Genomic DNA, 27645 nt, shown 5'->3' on the forward strand with positions numbered 1-27645 from the left:
AATTCAATTTAATATTAATTATTGTGCTGTAATATATTAGGCTAATTTTTTTTTGGTTAAATTTCAATAACATTGTTTCTTATTGGGTGTTAGGCGACAGACAAAGTATTTTACATATTATGGAACAAGTATTTTTTGGCCCGATTTGCAAATACCTTCTTAGTATAATAATTTTTTTTCCAAGAGAGTTTATTACCGGGGCCGGTTGCGGAGTATCTTTCGCATTTTACATATAATTTTATTTAAAAATTTTTCATTTTATTTCCATCACACACCGAACGTGCGTATCTCATATGATATCTAATATCTCAGAGTATTTATTTTTGGATAGATATTATGTAATAAAAATTTTAGTAAAAAAATCCATAGATGTATTGGTGAAGTTATAACCATTGATACACGATGGTCTACAAAAATTGTTCACCATTTAAGAATAGTACTTCGTAAACAAACTTTCGAATCTCCTACCGACATTTTTCGAATTTTATTTAAACTTTCATCACACTTTTATTAAAATTTTAAAAAAAAAATTGTTAAAGCAAATTAATAGTATAGGGTTATGACTATTACATCGGATATAATGTACTTTGAATCAATTTATAGTTTCTGGAAAGATACTGCTATAAATGAGATATGTATACAATTATTACTATATTTACAAGAAGACAAACAACCAGAAGAATAAGTATACATATCCATTCGATTTCCAATAATATAGAAGTTTCATTTTTTAGGGTTTTCGAAGTGAAATGCTTTTCTTTTTCTATTGTACATTTTTTTAAAAATAAACTATTGAATTACGTGTTTTAAATCACATCTATATTAAAAACGCTGTTTATTGATAAGAATTTTATTATTCACTAGCTATTTTAGTTTTAGGTATAACGTAAAGCTGTTAGGATGTTAATTTAAAAGTCTTATAGTCATATACCTTGAATCAAACAACGTGCATTACCACGGATATATGATAGTAAAAGCATTAAATTATATCATATACTTTCTCTGATTTTCTTTTGTTTTGGGTTACCATGCAAAGGCTGATGTAGTACCATTAGAAAAAAAAAGTCATTCACCCTAGATAAGAATGCCTCTAAGAAAAAAATTATGAAATAATAACTCGATCCTTAGGGAGTCGAGTAATATACTACCAAATAGTAAATTATTTTATTTTTATTTATGGGCAATTTTATTACAGATACGCAAATTATACGTATAATTAGATGATATACAAATTACGTAAAGACTCTTACAACACAAAGGCTCTTACAAGAACCAAATACCACGTTTCTTTCTACGTTTCATCATTGTATCCGTCAAACAGCCACTACACAATCGAAACGAGCAAATACACAATCGAAATAATTATGTAAGGTGCATTATTTTCCACGTGTCAAAAAATTGGTATTGACACAAAAAACTTAGGGTGAATGATTTTTAGGCGCCAATACACAAATACAATGTTCAATGACATTTTAAGGTATGATAAAAATGTATATGAGGTATGATGAGAGCGAATATTGGATTGTGTCTGATACATATGATGGGTTGGTTTAATGGGTTCATATTCTACGTGTTTGGGGTAAGTAGTTTGTATAATCTCAGGTATCAGGTATTGTTCATTTTCTATATAAAAATATATAGACTTTACGTATAGATAATCTTATTTTTCTTCTCTCATTTAAAAAACAACTTTACAACAGGTGATTTTAAACGTACTTTAAAGTGGATGTTTGTTATACTCATCCTTAGTTTGTTAATCTATATATATAAAAAGAGAGTGTTTGTTTGTATGTCCCCGATTTTCCCTAAAACTAACCATTGACCTTCGGTAGGGGATTATGTCATTGGGTAGCCCTTAGGTTCCCATTGTGAATAAGGGAGTTTGGTGGGGTGGAATTAAAAATGATCAAGGAATTCATAGAAAATAGATTAAAAAATAGTTCTAATAGTACAATAGGCCCCACTGTCAATAGTACAATTTTCACTAGATGGCGCTACTGGCGCAAATGTCTTTCGATTTTTCTAGAAAATTATGGAATGTTCCTTGGATTTCTATCGAATTTTCTAGAATTTTCTCGAACATTCTGGAATGTTATATGGATTTCTATCGAATTTTCTAGAACTTTCTCGAATATTCTCGAATGTTGTATGGATTTTTATTGAATTTTATCAAACTTTCTCGAAAAATCTGGAATGTTCCATGGGTTTCTGTCGAATTTTCTAGAATTTTCTCGAACATTCTGGAATGTTCTATGGATTTCTATCGAATTTTCTAGAATTTTCTCGAACATTCTGGAATGTTCTATGGATTTCTATCGAATTTTCTAGAACTTTCTCGAATATTCTGGAATGTTCCATGGGTTTCTATCGATCTTTCCCTTACTTTTCCGTACACACAGAGAGTGTAGACATAATATTGGGATCGACCAAAAAAATCTTACTGTTCCGTACACACAGAGAGAAATAAAAAAAAAGTCTTTCATTTAACAATTTTGATATTTAAATGTGCAAAAACAACCCATCGAAGCGGGTTTAACAGCTAGTCCATTTATATTGAGAATGTCTGAAAAAATTTGCCTTTTTACCCCGACTATACTAGGGCGTGGGTTATGTGTGTGACCGGTATGTATGTATGTTCATTTGTTCCCTCCTAACTTCTAAACTTCTAGACTTATCATAATTTGACAAATGAAGTATCGTTAAAAGCATCTAAGCCGTCCGATGGTTATAGGCTATGTGACATTAATATGTTGCCCGCTACAGCGCTAGAGGATATAAGGTTTTAATCGATATAATAATAACAATCCTGTAATTAAGGAATGTTTCAGCTGGTGCATTTTTAAAATAGATATCGATGTATAGGATCCTTAGTTATTTGATATAAAAATTGACAGATCTAAGACTGCTATTTCCATACTACTTTTTACGCAGAAAAATAACTTATTTTAAGAATATTATAATAAATATTCAAATCATCCTATTTACTGTAACGTAACAAACATATATCTAATATAATAGTATTAAAGAATTGAGAATATCAATAAAAAGAATTTTTGTTTCTCTCTTCCGTTTGCTTATCTATTTTTTATTGATTCAACTTTTCTCCATTCTATATTGTATTCCAACTGTTGTTTTTTTCTAACATTATCATAAATGTGAATGATACCTTCGATTTCTATTAATTGCACCCCACGCTTTTTTGCGATAAAATAATTTTTTTGGATTTAAAGAAATTATTTTCTACCTTTTAGTTCAGCTAGTTACAAAAGCGTGTTTTTAACTATTATTTATTTTCTGTTTTTTATTTGTTAAGACTATTATTTATTTATCATCTTCTGTCTTCTCACAAGTGGTATGTTGGGGAAGACATATTGAGTTTTATCGAAATTGCGGAGAAAAAATTTCTCGATTTTTTGCAATTTTTAAGGTGCACCCCTTTGAAAAAATCGAGAAAAACGCAAAAAAATTTTTGTTTTGGAATTTGATGAAACTCGTTGGAGGGGGTAATTTTGATCCCAAAAAGTATAAAAATTCGCTTAGTTTAATGATTGGATGCATAGTTACTGAGATATCGCATTATTTTGATCGATTTTAGTTCGTATCTTAAAAACTATTCGACCAGTCGTTCAATGCACCCGATTTTTGTATTTTTTGGGTCAAAATTACCTTATATACTGAGTTTTATCGAAATTGAAGATAAAAATAATTTTTCGATTTTTTGCGATTTTTTTAAGGGGTACCCCTTTGAAAAAATCGAGAAAAACGCAAAAAAATTTTTGTTTTGGAATTTGTTCAAACTCGTTGGAGAGGGTAATTTTGATCCAAAAAGTATGAAAATCCGGTTAGTTTAATGATTGGATGCATAGTTACTGAGATATCGCATTATTTTGATCGATTTTAGTCCGTATCTTAAAAACTATTCGACCAGTCGTTCAATGCACCCGATTTTTGTATTTTTTGGGTCAAAATTACCTTATATACTGAGTTTTATCGAAATTGGAGATAAAAATAATTTTTCGATTTTTTGCGATTTTTTTAAGGGGTACCCCTTTGAAAAAATCGAGAAAAACGCAAAAAAATTTTTGTTTTGGAATTTGATGAAACTCGTTGGAGGGGGTAAGTTTGATCCAAAAAGTATAAAAATCCGGTTAGTTTAATGATTGGATGCATAGTTACTGAGATATCGCATTATTTTGATCGATTTTAGTTCGTATCTTAAAAACTATTCGACCAGTCGTCCAATGCACCCGATTTTTGTACTTTTTGGGTCAAAATTACCTTATATACTGAGTTTTATCGCAATTGGAGATAAAAAAATTTTCGATTTTTTGCAATTTTTGTAACCCCTTTGATAAAATCGAGAAAATCGCAAAAAAAAAAAATTTTTTGGAATTTGATGAAACTGCATTCCCTCTGAAGGTATAGATTATTTAAGTTTAAATATTTTTTATCATAATATATATTGGTCTCAGAACTTACACATTTCTTTGATTTTGGCAAAGATCATATTGGAAAATATGAACACATAATTGTTGCAAGGTTTCCTTACCTGTAACAAAAATAAATTATTTTTATTATTACATACTTTTTGTTTCGAAAAAGAAAAATATCATGTTTTTGTTAAATGAATCGTTCACAAATATCTGTATTTTATGAATTTTTGAGAATCAGTCGCACGCATTTGGAAAGTGTGTGCAAAGATTATATCTTCATAGAAATATGACACGTTTAATTAAAAGTCTTAACGCTATTTTGAATTTGAGAGCTTTTTCTTCTCACACTTGAAGAAAGTACACTTCAAGGAAAATCAATCCAAGGACACCTCAACATTTTTAGTCAATCCAGTAGATCAGGAAAGAGCCGCTACACAAAAAATTCGTAGTACTGAAACTGCGTTAGCTAAATGAATTCACTCAGAGATTAAAAAAATAACACACTTTTCTAAAAATCGAATATAGCATAGTTTTTGTTTTCTAAGAGTTTCGAAAACTCAGCCCTACAGTAAAAAATCACAAAAATACTTTTGCATAGAACCTTTCATATACTCAAACTCTTCTTGACACTAAATTTTATACAACTTAAATTGCGACCGCAAGTGAGTTTACAGACTCATAAGCGTATAGATACATTTATAAATTTTAACGATGGCCATTTTTGACATCTATTAAGTAGGATCGATGAACATTTGAAGAAATTTTGTTCAAAATTTCATCATCAGTACAAAAGCAACAGCTCCATTTTCTTCGGAAAATCGCTAAAAATACATTTTATCTCTGTTTTTTTTGGAATTAAAAATCTCTGTCTTTTAAACTTTCCTCTATTTCTTATTTTATGTTTTTAAATCTGAGGTTCGATGCTTTTTGAAAGCCCTGTGTACAAAAACGATGATTTACGATTAGCTTGAATGGACTTATAGGCAACATACACAATTTGCGGTACCTAACCAAATAAAGTTTATTGTAAAAAAATAAATTTGTTTGGTTTCATGGATCAGTTGCATATGTTAAAATGTTTGGTTTCCCATGGTTGGTTCGTTGCTTGCACCATTGGTAGCCGTGTATAAAAAAAACAAAAATATTCATAAAATATATTATAGGTACTCTTCAAAAATACACATATTTCATTTATATTTATTTTTAACAAAATTTCAAGGGGTGGTGTCTGCTTTTGCAGGTAAAAAGGCAAATTATTTATTCGCACCGTATGTGAGTTTTATTGGCGGCTTTTTCATGGTAACGATACACTACTTTAATTATAGAATTGTATGGATGCATATATAATTGTATGGATTGCATTTATGACTTATATTGAAAATTTAATATTATTGTCTCACAAATTTAAATAAATAATTATGATAATTTACATTTGAAAAATAATATTTGTCCAATTTTATTTCTTATTTTCACAATTTTTAATGCATTAAGTTTAGTTAATTAGTGTTTTTCAATAATTTTAATTTGACAGTTTCTATAAGATTAACATGTGATGAATTGCGAATTAGTCATAACAGCGTCCTTTATCGCCAAAATTTTTCACTGGAATCGCTGGCATCGATTTTATTGTCCCTACCATGACTACGCACACAACGGTCAATAATACAAAAAAAAATATTGTACATAAAAGATAGAAAATTTAATTATATACAACAAAGGTTATTACCATTTTTGGTCTAAAGTGCATGGTTATGGAAATATAGCCCAAAACGGTTTTCCTTAAAATGCAGGCACTGCCCCCGCATATTTTTGTAAGGATTTTGTGCATTTACATTCAGTACGTAATTCTTAGTGCATTATGGACAAGAGTAACGAGCATCTATATAACCAGTATTATCACTGTTCTCTAATACAAATTCTATGTAATTTTAGGCAGTTACATATTATATATAGAAAATGAAAATATAATTTTCATGTTTGCGAAAAAGCATTTTTATGAAGTGAACCAACCATACGGTTTTTTAATTAACAAATTTTTAAAATCAGATTTTTTTCCCTGAGAAAACAACATATTAATTAAAAAGGATGTTACTAATTTCATTCATAAACATTCATTTTTTACCTCCATTTTTCACTTATCTAAGTTTTTTCTTGTTCATATTTTTTATATTCCATACAAATATCAGGAGTCATATGTTATATAAAATCATTAGGGAACTGTTCGCTCGTATGTGTTGTGATTAAAAAAAAAAATATATATAATTTTAAAAATGTAATATACAGGAGATGCTGATTGCATAAAATTTATATATCTATTCTGATAAAAGTATGAAATAATAATCAGTGTTTTTAAAGCATGTTCCTACTAGTTTACGAAATTTAATTATGAAGAAAAGTATGGCCCAAAATTAGTAGGATTACATACTTAGTTTATTAAAATAGGATAAAATTTCAGTGCGATAGAGCAAAATCAAAATTTTTTTATTTTAATGACGTCATAGAGTATAAAAAATCAATTTTTTGGTTATCTTGGCAAAATTTTGTTCGATTTCAATGAAATTTTATTTGAAACATACGAACTTTGGGTAGAATTTTCCATTTTGCGTGTTAGTTAATCGCTTATACCATTCCTTGGGCCAAATGCGGGAACCATGTTAGTAAAATTTTGAAAAATATTACAGTAACGTTAAATTTGAACTGAAATTTAAAAAGTATGGCCCAAAATTAGTGGGACTACATACTTGGTTTATTGAAATAGGATAAAATTTGGGTGCGATAGAACAAAATAAAATTTTTTGGATTTTAATGACGTCATTGAGTATAAAAAATCAATTTTTTGGATATTTTGGCCAAATTTTGTTCGATTTGAATGGAATTTTTTTTGAAACATACTAATTTTGGGTCGCCTTTTCTATTTTTTGTGTTAGTAAGTCGTTCATACAACTCCTTGGGCTAAATGTGAAAACAATGATAGTTAAATTATGGAAGAAATTGCAGTTACGTTAAATTTGCTCAGAAATTTGAAAATTATGGCCCAAAATTAGTGGGATTACATACTTGGTTTATTAAAATAGGATAAAATTTGGTTGCGATAGAGCGAAATCAAATTTTTTGGATTTTAATGACGTCATAGGGTATAAAAAATCAATTTTTTGGATATCTTGGCCAAATTTGTTTGATTTGAATTGAAATATTTTTTGAAACATACTAACTTTGTCAAGAAGATCGATATATAAGAATAAAAATTATTCTAAGTAAATTTGACGGTTTCTTCGTCTAAATGACACTGTAGGTACATAAATATATACCAAGCCAATAAAAGCGTGTTAAAAAACGATTTTTACTAGTGCATAATCGTAGCTCCCTAATGTAGAAAATATACTGTTTGTATTAATTCAACTATTCTTTGTGCATGTGTTTTATGTACACTTGCATTGTGTTTTTAATCGGTTCACAAATTTTTCTTTACACTTATTTGTGTGTAATAATTATATTATTTGTGTTTTGAATCGATTCACAAAGCACTTTGCATACATGAGGCAAGCACGTGTCTCATTAATGGATCAACGTAGACAAGTTTTATTGATTATTTTTATTGGAAGTATATATATATATATATATATATATATATATATATATATATATATATATATATATATATATATATATATATATATATATATATATAAATATATGTTGTCTTTCTTAAAATATCTTCTAACTACAATGCGCTTAGCTTACGCCTTCGCATAGGCATCTCCCTCGAGTATGATAGAGTACATGCGTTAAGCAATGCACCTAAGAAAGGGGTATCGTAGATGTTATATGAAAAAAGTGTGTTGAAGTCTGAACAACGGACTTAGTAGTTCATTTGTTCAAATAAAAAACCTCCACTTTACGAGATGCATTGCTTAACGTATGTACTCTGTCATACTCGTGGGAGATGCCTATGCGAAGATGTAAACTAAACTATGTGTAACTTGTAATCGTTACCTAAGGTGAAATATGGTGGAGGTACACACTTTAATATTTGAGCCAAATTATTGTGAAGTCACATATACATAACTTTAATATTCTGGCAAGTTACTAAAAAATTTTCCATACGAGATATAACCTATATAACTGTAACCAAAATAGATTAAAAATAGTGGTTAGTCTGTACATAGAATAAATAGTTATTAGTAACTTTAGTTAATGATTGGTACAGACTTTGTCCATACTGTTTACTTTGTTAAAACAACATATAACCGTAATTCCGTGTTCGAAATATACTGAAAGTATCGAAATGCTTGAATATGTTTCAAAGAACGTCTTATTAAAAACCATTAAACGATTATTCACATAGTCTTTTCATTTGAATTAGTTATTGGTTGGATTGGATTTTGGGAATGAAAACTATGACATCGCAAAAAAGAGTAAAATTTTTTCTTTGCGCTACTTTAGTTTGCCTTTAGAAAGTATTATATGCATAAATTGGAATTGAGCTATGCATAATTTGACTCTTTGATTGATGCGGTCAAACTCGCTTCGTTTGAGGAGAGGAGATCGTCTCCTCAGTAAATCCTTCTTTACGGATGTTAACAACCAGCGTAAAATGTAGACCTTCGAGACTCTCCGTCTCTATGATCCCACTTCTAGGATGGAAAGCTCAGTCAGTACCTATGTTATATTGTCATCTCTGGTGCCGAGCATCAACATTTGTAAGCCCCGAAGGGGAGTATAAAAATTTATTTGCGTAGATTATGACAAAAAAGACGGTGTGCACAACATTGCTTCAATTCCTCGTGGAAATATTTGTATTTATATTAATTGTATCCCTCAAAGGAAGTGATGCATAAGCATCCCGTAATATGGTACATTTACCAAAACTGTGTGAAATTTTTTGTGGAATGTAATCCACTCTTAAGACATATCACTCTAAAAGCTTCACGTGTGTGTGTCGAGACACCCGGTATAACATGTAGATGACTAGAAATTGTAGCAGAAAAGATACAACAGCTGAAAACTGTAATAATAATGTAATGTAGGTACTGTTGTATATTGTACATTTTACTTGGAGGATATCCTGGTTATTTCACGCAACACTGCACACTATTTCATATGCATTTATTTATTAGCAACATTTATGACCAGTAACATGGCTACGGGTACATACCAACTGGATAGGTAATACTGGTTCTGTAATAAGTATGAAGACTATTATCATTTTTTGCTTTATCATATATAATATGGGTAATATACAAAGAGTAAAGGAAAAAATGGTCAACAATCCAAAGTATCATAGGATACGCAGAAACAAGGTTTTACGCATAGGAAACATGGTGTGGTGACAACTCCCTATCGGGAGACAAACATCGAGAACCTTTTCATCTATTAAAAGGGAGCCAACATTTTTTTTACAACGGACTCGACACAAATTCAGAATAGTGTACAAAGCTTTTAAGTATAGCTCTGAAAGAAGCCCCTCGGGACGTAATATTCTTATAAAAAAATCGAGTTTCTTAAATGTGTATCAATTTTTACTATTATTTTTAAATTTTTCATTTTTCCTATTTAACTTTTAATTTTTTCTTAAGCAGTCATGATTTTGTCGACTTTGACATGTTTCTGATTTCTGAGGTTGAACTTCGCATAAGATTTGCAATAGGCTTAAGGTTTGCAGTTATGACTAAGATTAACCAAATAATTGTTGTTAGTAATAACGAATAAATGATTTGTACAAGTTTTTTACAAAATCTATTTGATATAGGTTGGATTTAAAAAGTGGTAATAAAAATAAGTTCAAGTTAAAGTTCTATGCTTTTTTTAAATGATGCATTTTCGCTTATTCAATCAAATGATAAGTGAAACATCTTGTAAACCGTAAATAGAATAAAAGTTGAAATGAAATAAATAACTTTTGTTTCAAACATAATTTGTTTGTTTTGCCAGCGTGACGTTAACCTAGCCCCTCCCCCCCTTTATTTGTTTATTCCTGCTATATGGCTTGAGCAACGAAATTGGGAATTGTTGTTAGTAATAACGAAAAAATGATTTGTACTAGTTTTTTACAAAATCATTCCAAAAATCATGTTATATAAGATAGTGACCCTTTTTTTGAACTTTTCACTGCCGTTTTCATGCTTTTTACTCCCTATAACAGCCTATATTTTATATATCCACACATCTTTGTACCAATTAAATAATTTCACGATCCCAAATAATCATGACACATGCAGTACTTATTTTACTAATACATTGGATGCATTAGAGAATTCCATATATTTAATATTTTAGTTGTTGCAGAGATAACATTTTCTTTCCAGTTAATATTATTTTATTTTTTTTGTTTTTAAATATCAAATTAATTTCACTATGTTTTGTCTAAAATATGAGAAATATTTAATAATAAATGCTTTTGAAATTGAATCAATGAAGTGTATATATTCTATTCATTAAGTAAAAATATATTTATTGCCACTGCAACAATAATAAACATAGATTTATTGCCACTGCAATTTGCTACTGCTAAATATTTCCTTTTTTGCTTAGCAAAGAAGTTGATATTAACAAAAAAAAAAAAAAAAAAGAAAAAAAAAAGTAAAACAATTGACTGAGTTATTTGTTGAATTTTTTAAAACGCATTTTTTAAAATCGTTGTCATAATCAGCTATTTTAAAATTAGTACGATGGGTCAAAGTTTATAATAATATGATTGATAAATGCAAGTTTTTTATTGATATTTGATATAGGTTGGATTTAAAAAGTCAAATCCTGGTAATAAAACTTATTATCATATATTCACTTTTTGGGTTTGTGCAATACTTACCAATGAGGGAGGGGGTTTGTGATTTAGGTTGACTGTTTAAGGCGCGTGCATATATTGACACCCCTTAGCTACGGCCCTGTTGATAACAGTTAATATCTTAAGAAAAAAATTTTTTTTTTCATTAAACAAAATAATTGTTGATGTTAATTTTATGAAAATAATTATATTATTTAATAATAAATAATAATTATAATAAATAATTATATAATTTTTTTATTATAATAAATATGAAGGTGATTGCGGTTGATATACATACATATAATTTGGTACTGAGTGCTTCACATAGACTAACTTTATATTCGATGAGGCAACGAGTATATTCCGCGGGAGTGTGGATGAGTGGATACATGTTTTTTCTCATACAAAGTTTTTTTCTCGAATTACAGGTAAAACGAATATTCCGAAAACTCTGTTCGTTTGCGCGAAATTATCCCGTTTTTAAGATGATTTTGTTATGTTCTAAAATACAATTTGATCCTAAAAAGGACATTCGTTAACAATGCTATGTGTTTACTGTATATTAATGGACGAAGGACGCATTGGAAAAGTTGAAAGCTTTAAGTATGAGCATTTGAATAGAATTATTTTGAGTTCAAAAATGGATAACTAAGGCTTGAAATTATATGAAGTCTTAAGCATAAGAAGTTCGAGCTTATTAAATTCATTTCTTTCTAAAAATTCTGTCCCAGTACAGTCTTCTATCAAAGGTTTATTACTTTCAACCGCATCACACATGACACATTCTCTCACACCCTGTACTTTCTTATTGTTCCATCTAATCTCAAACATAAACTTGCAATTAAGTACCTTTCATCCTCTCACTTATACTAAGATACCATGCTCCTTGCTCGTAATGATGTAACATAACGTCAGTACAGGACAAATTGGCGCATGAGTACAAACAGCTATTCCACCACAATTTTTTATATGAATCTCTTCAAATTGCCCTAATGATAAATACATGTTGCCAGGTTGGAAAAATGGTCGGAAAATTTCTATTAATTTAGAACAAAAAAGGTACTTAAAACAATAGTTAATATATCTGAAACTAAAGATTAGACATAGATATAGATATCTCTATATAGATATAGAAAAACTTTAGAGAAAATTAAGATCTTTTCCGACCACTTTTGCGGCCTAGCAACATGCATTTATATCGTCATTAAGACAATTTGAAGAGAATCGTATTAAAAAAAAATGAGATGTAAGGGTTGTTTGTACTAATGCACCGATTTGTACTGTACTACATTGCAAATACATATATACCTAGAGAAGATATAAAAATATGTTGAATATTGTTGTAGCCTTGAAACTCGATTAACCGCAAAAAGTGTATTGCCTGGCCTAGATCAGGCCGTTATATTAATATATGACTGCATTTATCTAAAATGATTAGAGTGAAAACAAATCTACTAGTCTAGTGCATATATCCGAAATAAGGGATGAAGCTCGGATTAACTATCAGCAGAAGGATTTTTTTTAAACATCTCTATTCGACGTTTAATATAAACCCTGAAAAGGCACCATCAATATGCTGTACACGTAATTACAGACAGATTCTGAAAAATACAAAGATCGATTTTTCACGTATATCTCGGTAGCTATGGGTTCTATGGACATCCATGTGGTTTAAAAATTTAATATTTATATGCCGAATTTACCTATCACCTCATTAGTACCCTACGATAAGATAACTTACACAATCTGACAGTTATAATAATAGTAATAATAGTAACACAAAAGATGGTTAACAAAAATGGGTCCCTAGCACGACTGAGAGAAATAATAATCTATTAGAATAATTAGTATCTCTTGGTCTGTTTTTCTTCTTCTTTCCACCCAGAACATCGGAAACAGTTTCTGAATTTTCTAATTCGTAAACTTCATCATTTTTCGTCTTTCCTAAATCCTCATTTGTCTCAGCATTCGAACAAGATTGGCCGTGGCATTTTCCACAAACAGATGAGCAAGGTAGATCTAGCTTGCGGTATCCACGCAGAGGTCACAACCTTTTGAAGAATTAAAAAAAATTATTTTCAATAAGCATTCAAGAGCAAGTGTTGCAGTCAGAAGCAGTTTGTTTAGGCTTTATATACCAACTGTTTTTATACCATCTAGGCATATACATGTCTGTAGTATGACTGAATACATCCGTTTAATAATGCATCTAAGCGAGATGTATTATATACATATATTGTAGGGCTACAGATACGATACACAAGACTTTTGTTGTATGCATGCAGAGAGTGGGAGTTTTGTTGCATACAAATATTATTAATTATCTAAAAAACTTCCACTCTCCAAGCGTCTCCCAACTAATGTTTAATACATGTATATAATACATCTCGCTTAGATGTATTACTAAACGGATGTATTCAGTCATACTACAGACATGTATATGCCTAGATGGTACAAAAACAGTTGGTATAATGTCTTTATTTAAGATTCATCCCCGGCCATAAGGATTCAGCAAAATTTCCGTAGAAGCAATAGTTTTCGAAATATTTAACTGACAAAAGTTAGAAATGATCTATAAAAAGTCCATTGCAATTTTTCATAGATCAATTCTTACATCCAAATAAATAATCCCGGTGAAAAAACTTCACTTGTATTTTTTAAGCAGATTTACTTTATTATTTTCTTATTTTTCTGTGCTATAATTTAGATTTAATAATAATAATTAATTAAAAATCGTCCTTGTATAAGATTTTTAATAAAAGAACATAGTTTAGATAGTTTTTATTTACATATCATTGACATATTTTGAATATTAAAATCGTGATGGCATCGATTGTTACAATTTTATCTATTACAATTGTTCTATTATTAATTATAAAATATTTCTGGGCAAATCGAGTTCATTGGAATTATCATATTTATCAATGTGTTAAACATATACCAGGGCCATATAATATTCCGTTTTTAGGATGTTGTTTACCGTTTCTCGGAAGTTTGGGTAAATAAATAATTTTAGAGTACACTTTATTCACTAATTTAGTTTATAGGAAGGTGAAAGTTTGTGTTTGTTTGTTTAGAAAAGTGGAATACGGTGTGTTTTTACGAAAATTCGCGAAAATTGAAGCGAAACGACGAGTCGAAAAGCGTAATTCGTAACAGAGTTTTTCTGAAATAATGGGGAAAAATTGATTGCATTAGTTACAAAAAATTTTAGTTTTTTTTCGTTTTTGCTGATAGGTCTTTTTTATTAATATTAGTAATTTTTCAGAGCATATATGGAAAAAATTGCGTGAAATGAATGAACTATATCCAGAAATTTACAAAATGTGGGGTTTTAACCGATGTGCAGTTTTATTTCTGGAACCCGATGACATTGAGGTAAAATATATAGGTACATTTTTAAATAATAAGCGATAATTTGTTTATTTAAATTTTCAATACGTTTCTCCTTTGTAGATGGTACTTTCTAGTACAAAACATTTAGAAAAAAATGAAGTTTATAACATTGCTCGTCCATGGCTTGGAGATGGTTTACTACTCAGTTGTGGTAAGTATATTAAGATCTTTGATACTCTATGTCAATGACGAAAGCAACGTTATATTGTTTTTAAGAGCATAACTATTTTAACTGTTTAGGGTTCCATACCCGAAGGGCAACCAACAGAGCCTTATAACTAATCCCGCTGTCCGTTTGCCTGTCCGTTTATCTCATAAATCCCATTAGTTTTTTTACAGAGTGCAAATAAGAAAATTCGACATATCTAATTTATTGGCTATATGCGTAGAACTTTTTTTGTGGAAAAATAGCGCAAATATTTAAGTTATGTATATTTAGCTTCAGTATTACTATCTTGAAGACATGTTCAGAGTTCAAGGCTCACATTAACCAACCGCTTATGTTCAATTTCCTTTTTTTGAAAATGTTAGCTTTAGAAAATTATTTGAAATTGAATTTTTTTTCTGTACAGGTAATAAATGGAAATCACGTAGAAAAATTTTAACACCAGCATTTCATTTTAACATATTGAAAGATTTTGTAAATATTTTTGAAGAAAATAGTGAAAAATCTGCAAATTTTATTAAAAATAATTGCAATAAGGATTTGAATTCACTTGATCTTGCTGTTGAGCATACTTTGTGTTCGTTATGTGGTAATTTGCTTTTTTTATATGGGAGGTCATTTTTACGCTCAATTTGGAGTAATGGAAAATTTATTTTATTTTTAGAGACTACAATGGGAATATCTGTTAATATAGAAGATCCGTATATTAAACAATATAAGGAAGCTTTAGATAAGTAAGTTCATTGTTTTTTGAAATTATATCTCGACCTAGACAGTAATTGGAAATTTCTCAATAATTTTAAACTAAACTTAAAACATTGATTTTCATTGTCAAAATTTCGGCCTTCTTTGATAACTTGTAGCTTTTTGAGGGCATTTAAGATTAAATAATTAAAGTTTGTTTGACTATCAGGGAGAGCTAATGACGGCCAGACCTTGAATAAAAAAATTAGCTTGTCTTTGCTGTGCTACAATTTGTAAATATGTAGTCAGTGTTTTGGACAAAAAGTTAATTTTTGGGGATTCTATTTTGAATTTAGATTTGGCTTTTTCGCATTTTATCGTCTTTCAAGGCCATGGTTTTATTCAGAATTGACATTTCATTTTACATCAGAAAAGCGTGAACAAGATTCGTTAATAACAGCAATGCATAAATTTACTTTGAACGTAATTAATAAACGCTTATCAAATTGGAGTGATAAAGGTAGCCAACCTTTCCATTCAGCATCTGGCAAACGAATACAACCCATGTTGGATATATTAATTGATGAAATGAAACGAGGTGGTGACATTGATTTTGAGGGAATTCGAGAAGAAGTTGATACATTTATGTTTGAGGTATAATATATCAAAATATCATATCTGAAATTTTTTTTATTTCTTCAAAATTAGGTAAGGTCTTAATATTTTCTTGTTTCCTTATTTAGGGACATGATACCACTTCGACAGGTTTGAATTTCTTGCTAATGTTGTTGGCAAATCATCAAGATGTACAGGTAATAAAATTTTATTGAATACAAAGCAAGCATGTTCATCTAATTATACTCTGTTTTATTTATATTCAAATAGAATCGAATATATGAAGAACAATTAACGATATTTAACGACTCCAAGCGTAAAGCCACTTATGATGATTTACAAAATATGGAATATTTGGAGCGATGTATAAAAGAATCATTACGATTATATCCACCAGTTCCAATGATTGGACGACTTATAGAGGAAGATATTGTATTAAAAAGTAAGTTAGATGTGAACAGAAATTATATTCTTACTATTTATTGTAATTTTACGTTATAGAAAACTATGTTATCCCAGCCGGTATATATGTAGGAATAATGCTTTATGATTTGCATCGAAATCCAAAATTTTGGAAAAATCCAAATAAATTTGATCCAGATCGATTTTCACCCGATAATTGTGTAAATCGTCATCCATTTGCATATATTCCATTTAGTGCTGGTCCCAGAAATTGTATAGGTAATTTTCATCGATGATTTTTAATAATCGATTGAAGTAATTTTTTTTCAACGGTTTTTTGTAGGTCAACGTTTTGCAATGTTAGAAATGAAATCATTTACTTCGAAATTGATTAGAGAATTTATTTTGGAACCTGTTGATACTCCGGACTCAATTATATTGCGAGCTGATATGGTTTTACGTACAAGTAAACCGATTGAAGTTAGATTTCGTAAAAGGTTCTGAATGTTCAAAAGAAATAAAATGCTTAAAATCAATATTTTCAATCATTTATCGTTTCCATTTCCTACATCTCACGCAAATATGATAATATCCAAAAAATTTTGCAATTCTAGTGCAATAGTTCTTTGGATGAATACTTATTTCTCTGCCCTTATTTTTCACTTGCAAATATAGTGGAGAGGCACAAGGGGTAAGCAATTTTCCAGAATGTTTCAAAAATAAGAAAATCCATCCAATATTATACATGTTTTAATATAATATATATCGTTGATGTAAAAAATAATAGCGCAGGAAACTGTTTTCCAAGGCTATTAGTACCACTTGTAATAATAAAATGCAGATATTACTAACATTATACAGCATTTCAAACCAAAATATGGCTAAAAAAGAATAAACATGCTAAGAAGAAAAAGAAGAAGAACTCGAAAATGTTTTTTTGTTTGTTTTTATTTGTTGTTCTGTAAACAAACAACATTTAGACATCCTTAGGGAATCATCATTCACACAAACTACTGTCACTTACTATCGTAACTCAACACCGTGTACCTATCGTGGGATTCTCAAAACTATTTATTAAAAAATTTTCTTTATTTCGAACCAATAAGTTACATTTTATATCGGTTCTTAACGAGAGCATTAGAATCCTTTTGATATATTTTCTTCGATAAACTAAAAAGTATATATCACCGTTTTTTTAAAATAATGGTTTAAAAATTGCAAGAGCGGTATCTTACCGCTAAAACTATTTACTAACCAGCTCGTTTTAAAGATTTATTATTTGAATATGTTTTTGATCCACAATCAGCTATTTTAAAATAGTACGATGTTTTAAATTTTCTTATAATATGATGATAATAAAAGGTTTTTTATTTAGTTTGATTTAAAAAGTAAAATCGTGATTAAAAGTTAACTGTAGGTACAAATGCAATGCAAGTTTTATGAATTTAAGAAAATGCAAAATATATACTTAGTTCAAAACATAAAACATGCAAAATTTTTATTCAAATATAAAATATCTTTTAGCCTATTTGCACCGTGCGTGAGTTTTATTGGAGGCGTTTTCATGGTAACGATACACTACTTTAATTATAGAATTGTATGGATGCATATATAATTGTATGGATTGCATTTATCACTTACATTGAAAATTTAATATTATTGTCTTACAAATTTAAATAAATAATTATGATAATTTACATTTAAAAAATAATATTTGTACAATTTGATTTCTTATTTTCACAATTTTCAATGCATTAAGTTTAATTAATTAGTGTTTTTCAATAATTTTAATTTGACAGTTTCCATAACATTAACATGTGAAGAATTGCAAATTAGTCATGACAGCGTCCTTTATCGCCAAAATTTTCACTGGAAGCGCTGGCATCGATTTTATTGTCCCTACCATGACTACGCACACAACGAATATAAGATTTTCAAACAGTTGTTTTCAATAGCATTAACAGTATTATTTTTTATTTAAACAACGTTAAATACATACAAAGTATACTGAAAATGTTAACACTACATGGCATACCCTGTAAACATATCAATTTTCTATTGAACATATATCAAAATAAAGTTTTCTTTGATGTAAATGAACCAACAAAATGAATGTTAAAGGAAATATATAAAATATTTTCCCCTATACATGTGTATATTTATTATTATTTTATGATTATTTTTATTTTTTATCCTTAAAATTTAATAATTCTTAATATATATAGGCTGATAGGCGCATAAACGTTCCTTTTATAAGAAAACCATAAAGAATTGACTATTTTAAAGGTACCCAGAAATCTGGGTCCAAACTGATGTCAGAAAAAGATGTCTGCCATCAAACTTTACAGCTCTTGTTGAAGTTATTTTTGGAACTGCAAAACGAGCTTCTAGCCATAAAAGATTAAAATGTTCCATCCTGTATATTTTAGAAAAGTAGATGAAAGTGATCAAATAATAAATATAATATCATGGGCGTATAATGAAATAAAAAAAATATAAAAATGTCGTTTTTAAGAGAATTTTATTTATATTGTGCTTATGTATGCATTGAAATCTACTCATGAAGTTAGATTTTTAGTTAAAATCATTAAAATAAAGATTTTTGCACTTTTTGGGTCAAAATTACCTTATTTACTGAGTACGTACCCCTTACCCCTTTGGGGTACACCCCAAAATTTATTCAGATTGCACATTATAAACTTTCTTTACAAACTTAAAAGTAAATATGTAAAACATTACTAATAGTTATAGCAAAGCTTTATAAATTTTTCAAGACCACCAAACCTTTTGTAACAGTTCACAAGAAAGTTTTTAATGACTTTTCTTTATATATAATCCTGAATTACTAAGATCACCTCTGGTAACACACCCATACACGAACGAAGACGCAAATAAAAGATATTACATAATAAAATAAAAAAAAATTTATTTATAGCTGAACATTAAAAAAGAACAATAAGATTTATTTATATCAATCAATTGAATATAATGAGTGTTCTCTAGTTCTTAGAATGATATCAAATGGTATCACTTGTCAAATAAAATATAGGTAAGTAATAGAGAGTGAAGAGACCTTATTTCTAGTTCTATACAGAGAGAAGGTTGAAGGTAGAAAGATATCTTTTAATTAATTATGAAAGTCATTACTAATTGAGTTTTGTATTACTTTCGTAATGAATACTCTCTATGTTACCTTTATACTATCTACAATGTTTGAGCTGACTTGGATTTTTATGAAAAAATCTGTACCGTCTGGTGGTTAGTATGTTGATAGTTGGTGTTAAGAGAATACTCGTTTCCTGTACACTTGGCTGAAAAATTTGGCGTTTTGTAGATGATGGCCTTGGGTTGGTGGAAGGAGATAAATAAAATCATTTTTTTCCGAACTCTTTATACAACGGTCAAACAGGTATTTTAATTTAAACTCATACTTTTCGGTTCAAAATCATTAGTAAACAAAATGTTCTTGTGAGTGTGGCCCTTATGATTCACACCATAAACTTCTGATGAAATAATATCTTTGCAAAATAGCCTTAAACAAAAGATGTATATCTTCTAGGCTGAACACGCGCTTTACTTAGAAATTTTGGGGTCAAAACCCTGCATTAACAACATCCTTTTCATATTTACACAAATTCATATATTTCAATTATAGTTTTAATATTTCTATAAGTATTAGCTTTACAGAAAAAATGGTCAGACGACAAATTTTTGTTGAATTTATTTTCTATAAGTGAAATAAGTATCCAAATTTCTAGTTTTCAAAAAAATTTAAGTATACGAACATATTTTGTCATTTATTTCAGCACATTTTTATGTAATTATGCAACTATTATTGCAAGTACGAGGTCATAAACAGCTTTTATTTACCAGAAATCATAAACGAAGAAATATGTACGATGGTACAAACACACGTCGGGACACACAGTGCTAAAATTGTGTTAACAAATTACCTGACTTTGAAACGTAAGAATATGTATGGATAATTCCTTAAAAAAATTTAAAGGGAAACTGTTAAAATTGAAATTTTTGCTTGGCCCAACATCTTGAAAATGCTGTATCCTTCAACTAACTGTGCACAAAACAAAAGTATTGTCTTTTCACAAATATTGAACTTTCTGACCATTAAATGGTTAAGATTTTTACATAAAAATATATGTCAGCTCCTAGACATACCTCTATTCTTATATGAGTAAAACAGAAACTGATATAGATTAAATGTTTTTATTTTATTTTATTCTTTTTATATTTTATCGGAAAATATAAGTTTTCCATTTTATTTTTATTAATAAAAACCTTTGTGGTATCGAGTAACGAAAATTTGGTATTGAAATATGTGGGAAAAATATATTTAAATAAATAATAAAGAAAATCCAACATTCATATTATAAGAGCACTATAATCTCGGTAATCGGAACATTCGATGGTTTGACTCATTTTTCGTTACATTCTTTTGTGTAACAAATACATATTATCTCTATGGTAACAAAATATTGTGTAACAAAAAAACGACATCTATGTAATAATAATTAAATCTGTACAATTATGGGTTCAGATCATTGGTAGTTTCTGATTATTATTCACTGATGGCGTTTAATATACACTTTTAAAAATATTTGCATAAAATTGATTTGTTTATATTTTTCTATTAATAAATAATAAGAAAATGTGTATTTTCATTCAAATTCCTCAAAAATATCAAAGAAATGCCAAAAATTCTAGAATTTCAAAGTACTTTTACCTTTTCTATGGTTTTAAAACCTTAGGAAGGTTTTTGTCAGCAACCGTTTAAGCAATATGTAAAGAAAACCTGTGACAATAATACAAAATAAATTTAAAATAAAGTTGCTCTAAAAACTAGAAATCCTAGGCAAGCGATTTAAATAAAGTATTCGTCAAAAAAATGATCATTTAACTAATCTTATAACAACATATTAAATTTCTGTATAAAAATAACGATCTAATGTTTTTGAGAAGAAGATTACTTGAAAACAGGTAAGATACCCAAGCATGTGTTAATTTGAGTAGCCCTTCACGCATGAGTAACCTATCCATTTCCATACATCTTATTTTAAATGCATTTTCATCTGTGAAATACATTTGAATATTAAATTAACATTTATTATTATACGGAAACACAGATAGAATAATCATTTAAACTGATTATAAATCAGAGTGAGATATAAAATGAGCCAGTCTTGAAAACACCTGGGGAATTGTTTGTTTATAAAAGTAGGATGACATACATGAACGTTCATACACATTGTAATATTATGTAATCAATGTTAATGTTAAATTTAGATTGTTAACTTAATATTGTTTTACTTTAGGTTGTTGTAATAGAGCGGTCTTTATTTGTACGAGTTATGATCCTGAAAATCATGCTTAAAAATAAACTTAGCTCGTTGTTGCAAATTTTTTGGTAGCATATGATATACTTTTCAAATATCCCAAAATATTTATACAAAATTTATATTTTAAACATTTGCGTTGAGCCCCCGCCCGTCATTCTCAGCCTTAAAACCCCGATACTTCTTGAGACATGCCGCCATTTACGGAATTTAAATGTTGCGACTTCTATTTAATGTTTCAGTGGAAAAACTACCTATCACTGACTTTCGCAGAGCACTAAGTACTATTGAAGTACGTTTCTACTGTTGCCGGTTGCATGTGCACTTGAATAGGTATCCTTTTCGAATATGAATTCAATATATTTCCGGATAATGACGGGCGATATCAATCCACCCATACTGGGTAATTCAGCTATTTCTAACAACAAAAATGCTATTGCATAAATGGTACAATTTTGAAGTTCGAGTTAGCGATTTAAGTTTAGTAAAATCATCCTTGAAACATACGTAATAAAGTTCATTATTTTCTACTTGGTTGCACACATAATAAGTTACCCCGAATCCACTACCTTGCTAGTCGTTAGTAAATACAAACTAATTACAGCAGTATGTAAGTAATTTTCTTCGAAAATTTTCTTCTTAAAAAATAAAACATAAATCTGATATAGTTTCTTAGTGTATGTAAGATGTTACACATTGAGTAAAGAAAGCCAAAGGAACGGTTTGGTAAATTGTTTTGTTTGTTTGTTGTCGAGATAAAGTTTATGTTTGCAGACGTAAACAAACAACAATGCCTCTCTCTAATAGATCAGGAGCTAGGAGGAGCTCAATGCGTCAGAGGAGGCTTTGATTCTTGCAACTGAGACCGTGAACCATAAAACCAGTGAATCCTGATCTTGCAATAGTTGTTCTTAGCTTAACAGCGTTGGGGGAATCATATTTCTTACCATAAAAGCATTAATCGTTAATTTTTTTTCCATGTTTACTTTTAGATAAAGTAAAGAAAAATTGAGCGTGAAAGTTTAAAAAACAACATCTACACTTTTTGAATTCGATATTTGCAAAGATTTTTCGAGTATAAGTAACTGAGATACTCGTAAAAGTACGCGCAAGGGGTAAATACAAACTTTCACTGTTAAAAATTTATTCGTACTTTTAAACAGCAAAATATTCTTCCAAACATTTTCCTGATCAATAGATTTTACTCTTTTTTACATTTTTTACACTTTCCGCAATTTTTATGCGGAAAGGAGTGAAGAAAAAAATCCTTTCAATGTGATAATCGTTTTTTTCAAAACGGGTTAGTTGAAAAAAAAATCAGCTTATAGTAGGGGTCAAATTTTGCATACTCAAAGCTCTCTGGCACCTGCACTAGAACTATAATGCATACAAATTTATTATTATTCTCTTTCCATCGATAAATAATAATTTATGTATGTTAAAGATTATAAGATTAAGATTATTAACATTCTCTAAACAATAATTCCCACGCACAGGTATGTTGTTTTTTTAGTGATATAATTTTGTATCTTTACAAATGGTATGAATTCATTTACTATACACGCCAGTAAAATCTTACAAAAAATCAACTAAAATCGCAAAATGCGATATAAGTAAAGCTGTTTTTTTGGTATGTTATATGAAGCCCGTAGGTGAGTGTGAAACTATGTTTCGCAAGCACAAAAAGTTGTACTACCTGCGTAATAAGTGAAAAACTGACTTAGCTATGTTTCAAGTGCGAGCTTAGAGTTCCGTTCTCGAAAAAACTAGGAAATTGGCGAAGATCTTCAAAATCGATTTATTCTGGAAGAAGCATGATTTATAATTTTAACATATAAATAATTACTATGGAAATGAATGGTCAAATAAACTTGGCTCAATTCAATTCAATTTGAAAAGTGAAATGGTAAAATAATTAAGTAATTCAAAACAATAATTCAAAAGAACAAACTAACCTCACATATTTCAATTTCAATAAAAATATTTCCAAAAATTTGTCCCAAAAAATGATAGCCCTCTATGTATCTTTTTTATCTCATCTGATGTCCTTGACCGTCACTTTGATAATGATTTAAGAAGGAGTGTTATATATTTAAAGTGTTAATCTGCTTGTCTGTGTGTTTCTCAGTGACATCGTAGCCCCTAAACGGTCGAACCACCTTGATTGAGAACATTTTTAGCAAAGTTTCCAAAAATCGGTTTACAAGGAATAAATCGCATTTGTCGGGGGTTTTTTAAATTTTTTAAATTTCACTTGTTCAAATATATTACACACAAGTAGTAAGTCGTTTAAAGAGGTAAAACATTTAAATAAATGGATCATACATTCATAAACATCTTTATATACTACCAACGGTTAAGTACATATCAAAATATAATGGAAATGAATTATTAAAATAAATGTTATGTTATGTTAACAGTTGATGAATAAAACAATTAATTATGTTAAAAAACATTTATTTTAGTTTTACGCACCAACAATATGCTTACAATAACTGTACCAAGCTACTATAGTCATGTAAAGAAAGAGTTCAAATATTTAATATTCATTGAAGAAAGTAAACTTATTTTACATTTGACTAGAATGACGTAAATGGGATAAAATGACGTAAATTTTATTATACCATGTATATGAAATATATCAAGGTATACTAAGTTTGGTCCTAAGTTTGTAAGGCTTAAAAATCTTAAAAATATTGATGCTACGAACAAAATTTTAGTATAGGTGTTCATAAAATCACCTAATTGGTCCATTTTCGGTTGCCCGTCTGTCAACACGATAACTCGAAAAATAATATCAAGCTGATTTTTTTAGCGTACTCAGGACGTAAAAAGTGAGGTCGAGTTCGTAAATGAGCAACATAGGTCAATCATCTTGTAAACCGTTAGAGATAGAACAAAAGTTTAAATGTAAAAAATATTATAAAAAAATAAACAACTTTTGTTTAAAACATTTTTTCGTAAATATCACTGTTTACCCATGAGGACGCAAGTTGTATAGTATGTATTATAAGGGAATATCAGTTATGTTTGTGTGACATGTATGTATGTGTTATAGAGTAATGAACAGTATCTGTATATGGTATTTCAACAATTTACTCAGTCAATTGTTTGTTTTCACTTGTTTCCATTAAATTTAAACAGCTAATTTTGAAAGTATATTGAAATGTTTTTTTCTTCAGTCACTTTCAATAATCTTAAATATGAAACTCTCTCGTAAAAATTTTTTCAATCCAAAAAGAAGAACTTTTATTCAATGATTTATAAGCGTAATTTGTTTTGAAGGACACTGATATACAATTTCCGGATCAATTGTTACAGTATGGCAACCCGTTATAAGGCCTTGTCATTAATAAAAACCATACTTCCATACTTTTCCAAATAGCAAAGATACTACCGAAATACCGGCAAATTTTTGGAAGTATGGCAAAAAAATTCAGAGCTGTGATCATAATTTTACTCTCAATAGTTCCATAATTTGAACTGTATATATTGATCTAAAAAACCAGGAAGAATCTTATCCCTTCAGTAGCAAAAGCTGGTCACAGTATATTAAAAGGATTTAAAAAAAAAAACAAGGAAACATTTGGAGGAGGTCAACTTAGTTGAATTCACTTGATCAGCGAGTTAATAAAATGGATCTTTCACAAGTTTCTTTTTTATTTATCTTGCGCACATGAAACAACATAGATGTTAGAATAGCAAACAAATGACTTTTTTCAGAAGGTTGACTGTAGCAAAATATTATACCTTTTAAAGCTTATATCCACTGGAATATTTTGTCGTCTCCAGTTACACCGACTTTTACTATTGTGTACTCCGCGAAACATGTAAACAAAAATTTCCATCTCTTATTTACATGAATAGAAAGTATAATGTAATTTAATTTAATTACATAACTGTCTGGAGATTTGCAGAGGATTGGTACTCAGTCCTTCATGTGTTTTTACCATTTGGATATGAAAAATTGAAAATGGACTGAAATGTAAAATAGGTACTCATCTTATAAAGTGTAAATGATAAATTTTTTTTAGTGCCTAATATAATAAGTGTGTATATTTTTGTATGAAATAAGCAAATAATGATAAGTAAATAAATGTAACTTGATTATGCTTTTAAAATATTTATTATAAAAAGGTATTTAAAGATTTGAATTTATAAATAATATATTTTTTTTAAATCTTGTTTGCTTATTCTCTAATGTTTTATTTAAATGTATCTATCACGCACCTTAATTTGTTTCACGATACATAGCTTTTGTCAGTTTTATATATTCGTTAGTAATTTAACAAATAAAAACAGTTACCCTTATGGTACATAATAGGTCGAAGGTAGAAAGTTTCGATTTAATTAATTTTTCAATAAACTGACCTCTATACGATTATAAAAATGTAAATGAAACTAAACGTGATGGTGGTATAAAAATAAATTTCGTTGTTTTTAGTCAATTCTTTTGCCTTCAACAAAAAGTCGTAAGTAAAGTCATCTGGTAGTTTTACTTGAAAAGTTTTCCGGGAGTTTTAAAAATAGTATAGATTTTGAAATGATCTTTTCGAATTTTCATTTTGTCACCTCGTATCTTTGCTGCTTACATCGCCATATTTGAGTCGAAAATCAGTTTGGCGAGTTTACGAGATCAGGAAAAGTGGAAAATCGGAAAGAGACCTATAAATCTATAAAATCACCCATTTTCCAAACTCCCGGAAAACTTTCCTAATAACCCCTTTTTGAATCAAACGACGATTTTATTTCGGAAAAAATATTGTCAATAGATTTACAAGTTTTGCATGCGTGTCTATATCTCACGTATTATGATCGAGATCACTCAACAGAAAACTGCTCTGAAAAGACAAAAACAAATGCGTACACGCAGACTAACTCATGAGTTGAGTCATTAAAAATGAATTTAAGTTGATATATTTTATAATTGAATTCAATACTATTTCCCATATAACAAAATTGTAATAAAAGCTCCTATTTCTACATCATTCCAACAAGGTTGTCTACGCAACGGATTTTGATTTTTTTTAATAGATAGAGTGATTCAAGAGGAAGGTTTTTATGTATAATACATCCATATTATACTAGAGTAAGGGGTTGAAATAGGGGTTGAAAGGGATATGCTTCAAAAAATAAAAAAATTGTGCATCGATTAAGATAAAATATTGACACGATATACAACCAGCTTCAAAGATCTATTGTTTTTATCTACTTTTAACCTTCGGAGGGTAGAAAGGTGTAGCGAGAAAGTGGGAAGGAATTATCGAATATTTACAAATATACCTAAGTGGGGTATCAAATAAAAGAGCATGACGTGTACATTACAAAACTGTTATCCCACGCAAGGAAATGTGGAGGGAGGGGTGCAAGTGGGGATGTTGCCCAGCAAAGCGGGTAGTTCACAGCTAGTATAGTTTATAAATTGATAGTTAATGCATGTTATTATATTAATATTCTATGTTAAGTCTATTTAAATCTATATGAACGTTTTAATAACATGGTATTTAGATATACTTACTCAGACTTACCTATACTTGATAATAATTATTTTGAAACATTGTAGTAACATTTACTAACAGTGTAAGTACTGCTTCCAAACGGTTCAAGATAAAGGGCTAACTTTAAGGGAAAGAAACGAAAGCTTGCTTCTACCTTCCAACTAACAGGGCTGAGTGAGCGATATTTTCAGTTGGTATAATATTTTCTTGAACTCAAGCTTTTATACTGAACCTTTTGTAAAAAATTTGAGGTTGTCGAGCTTTTATCCCAACATGTTTATTGTAGTATTACATTAGTAAATGTCAGATTAAATTAAATTTTTTTTTCTTTAAT

At 29.1% G+C, this 27645-nt stretch overlaps 1 protein-coding gene across 2 annotated transcripts; it reads left to right on the plus strand.

Annotated features, from left to right (window-relative positions):
• The first annotated feature begins 14011 nt into the window (after positions 1-14011).
• Positions 14012-16998, plus strand: LOC123293968 (cytochrome P450 4C1-like). 2 transcript variants are annotated; one of them, XM_044874986.1, is made up of 10 exons: positions 14012-14197; positions 14468-14577; positions 14656-14746; positions 15168-15350; positions 15426-15495; positions 15802-16099; positions 16189-16257; positions 16331-16502; positions 16562-16741; positions 16806-16998. In XM_044874986.1, the coding sequence occupies exons 1-10, from the start codon at positions 14023-14025 to the stop codon at positions 16964-16966; spliced, it is 1509 nt and encodes a 502-aa protein (XP_044730921.1). In that variant the 5' UTR covers positions 14012-14022; the 3' UTR covers positions 16967-16998. The 2 variants fall into 2 exon arrangements, with proteins under 2 accessions (XP_044730921.1, XP_044730922.1); XM_044874987.1 differs by lacking the exon at positions 14012-14197 and having other exon boundaries at positions 14469-14590.
• Positions 16999-27645: the final 10647 nt, after the last annotated feature.

The sequence above is a fragment of the Chrysoperla carnea genome, chromosome 2 (assembly GCF_905475395.1).
Source record: "Chrysoperla carnea chromosome 2, inChrCarn1.1, whole genome shotgun sequence".
In the NCBI taxonomy this organism is placed as follows: domain Eukaryota; kingdom Metazoa; phylum Arthropoda; class Insecta; order Neuroptera; family Chrysopidae; genus Chrysoperla; species Chrysoperla carnea.

Excerpts from the sequence above, each read along its gene's own strand:
- LOC123293968 (XM_044874986.1), top strand. The coding sequence starts at position 14,023 with ATGGCATCGATTGTTACAATTTTATCTATTACAATTGTTCTATTATTA. Across the intron at positions 14,747-15,167 it reads TGGTTTACTACTCAGTTGTG|GTAATAAATGGAAATCACGT; the intron begins GTAAGTATATTA and ends TTTTCTGTACAG. Across the intron at positions 16,503-16,561 it reads GGAAGATATTGTATTAAAAA|AAAACTATGTTATCCCAGCC; the intron begins GTAAGTTAGATG and ends TTTACGTTATAG.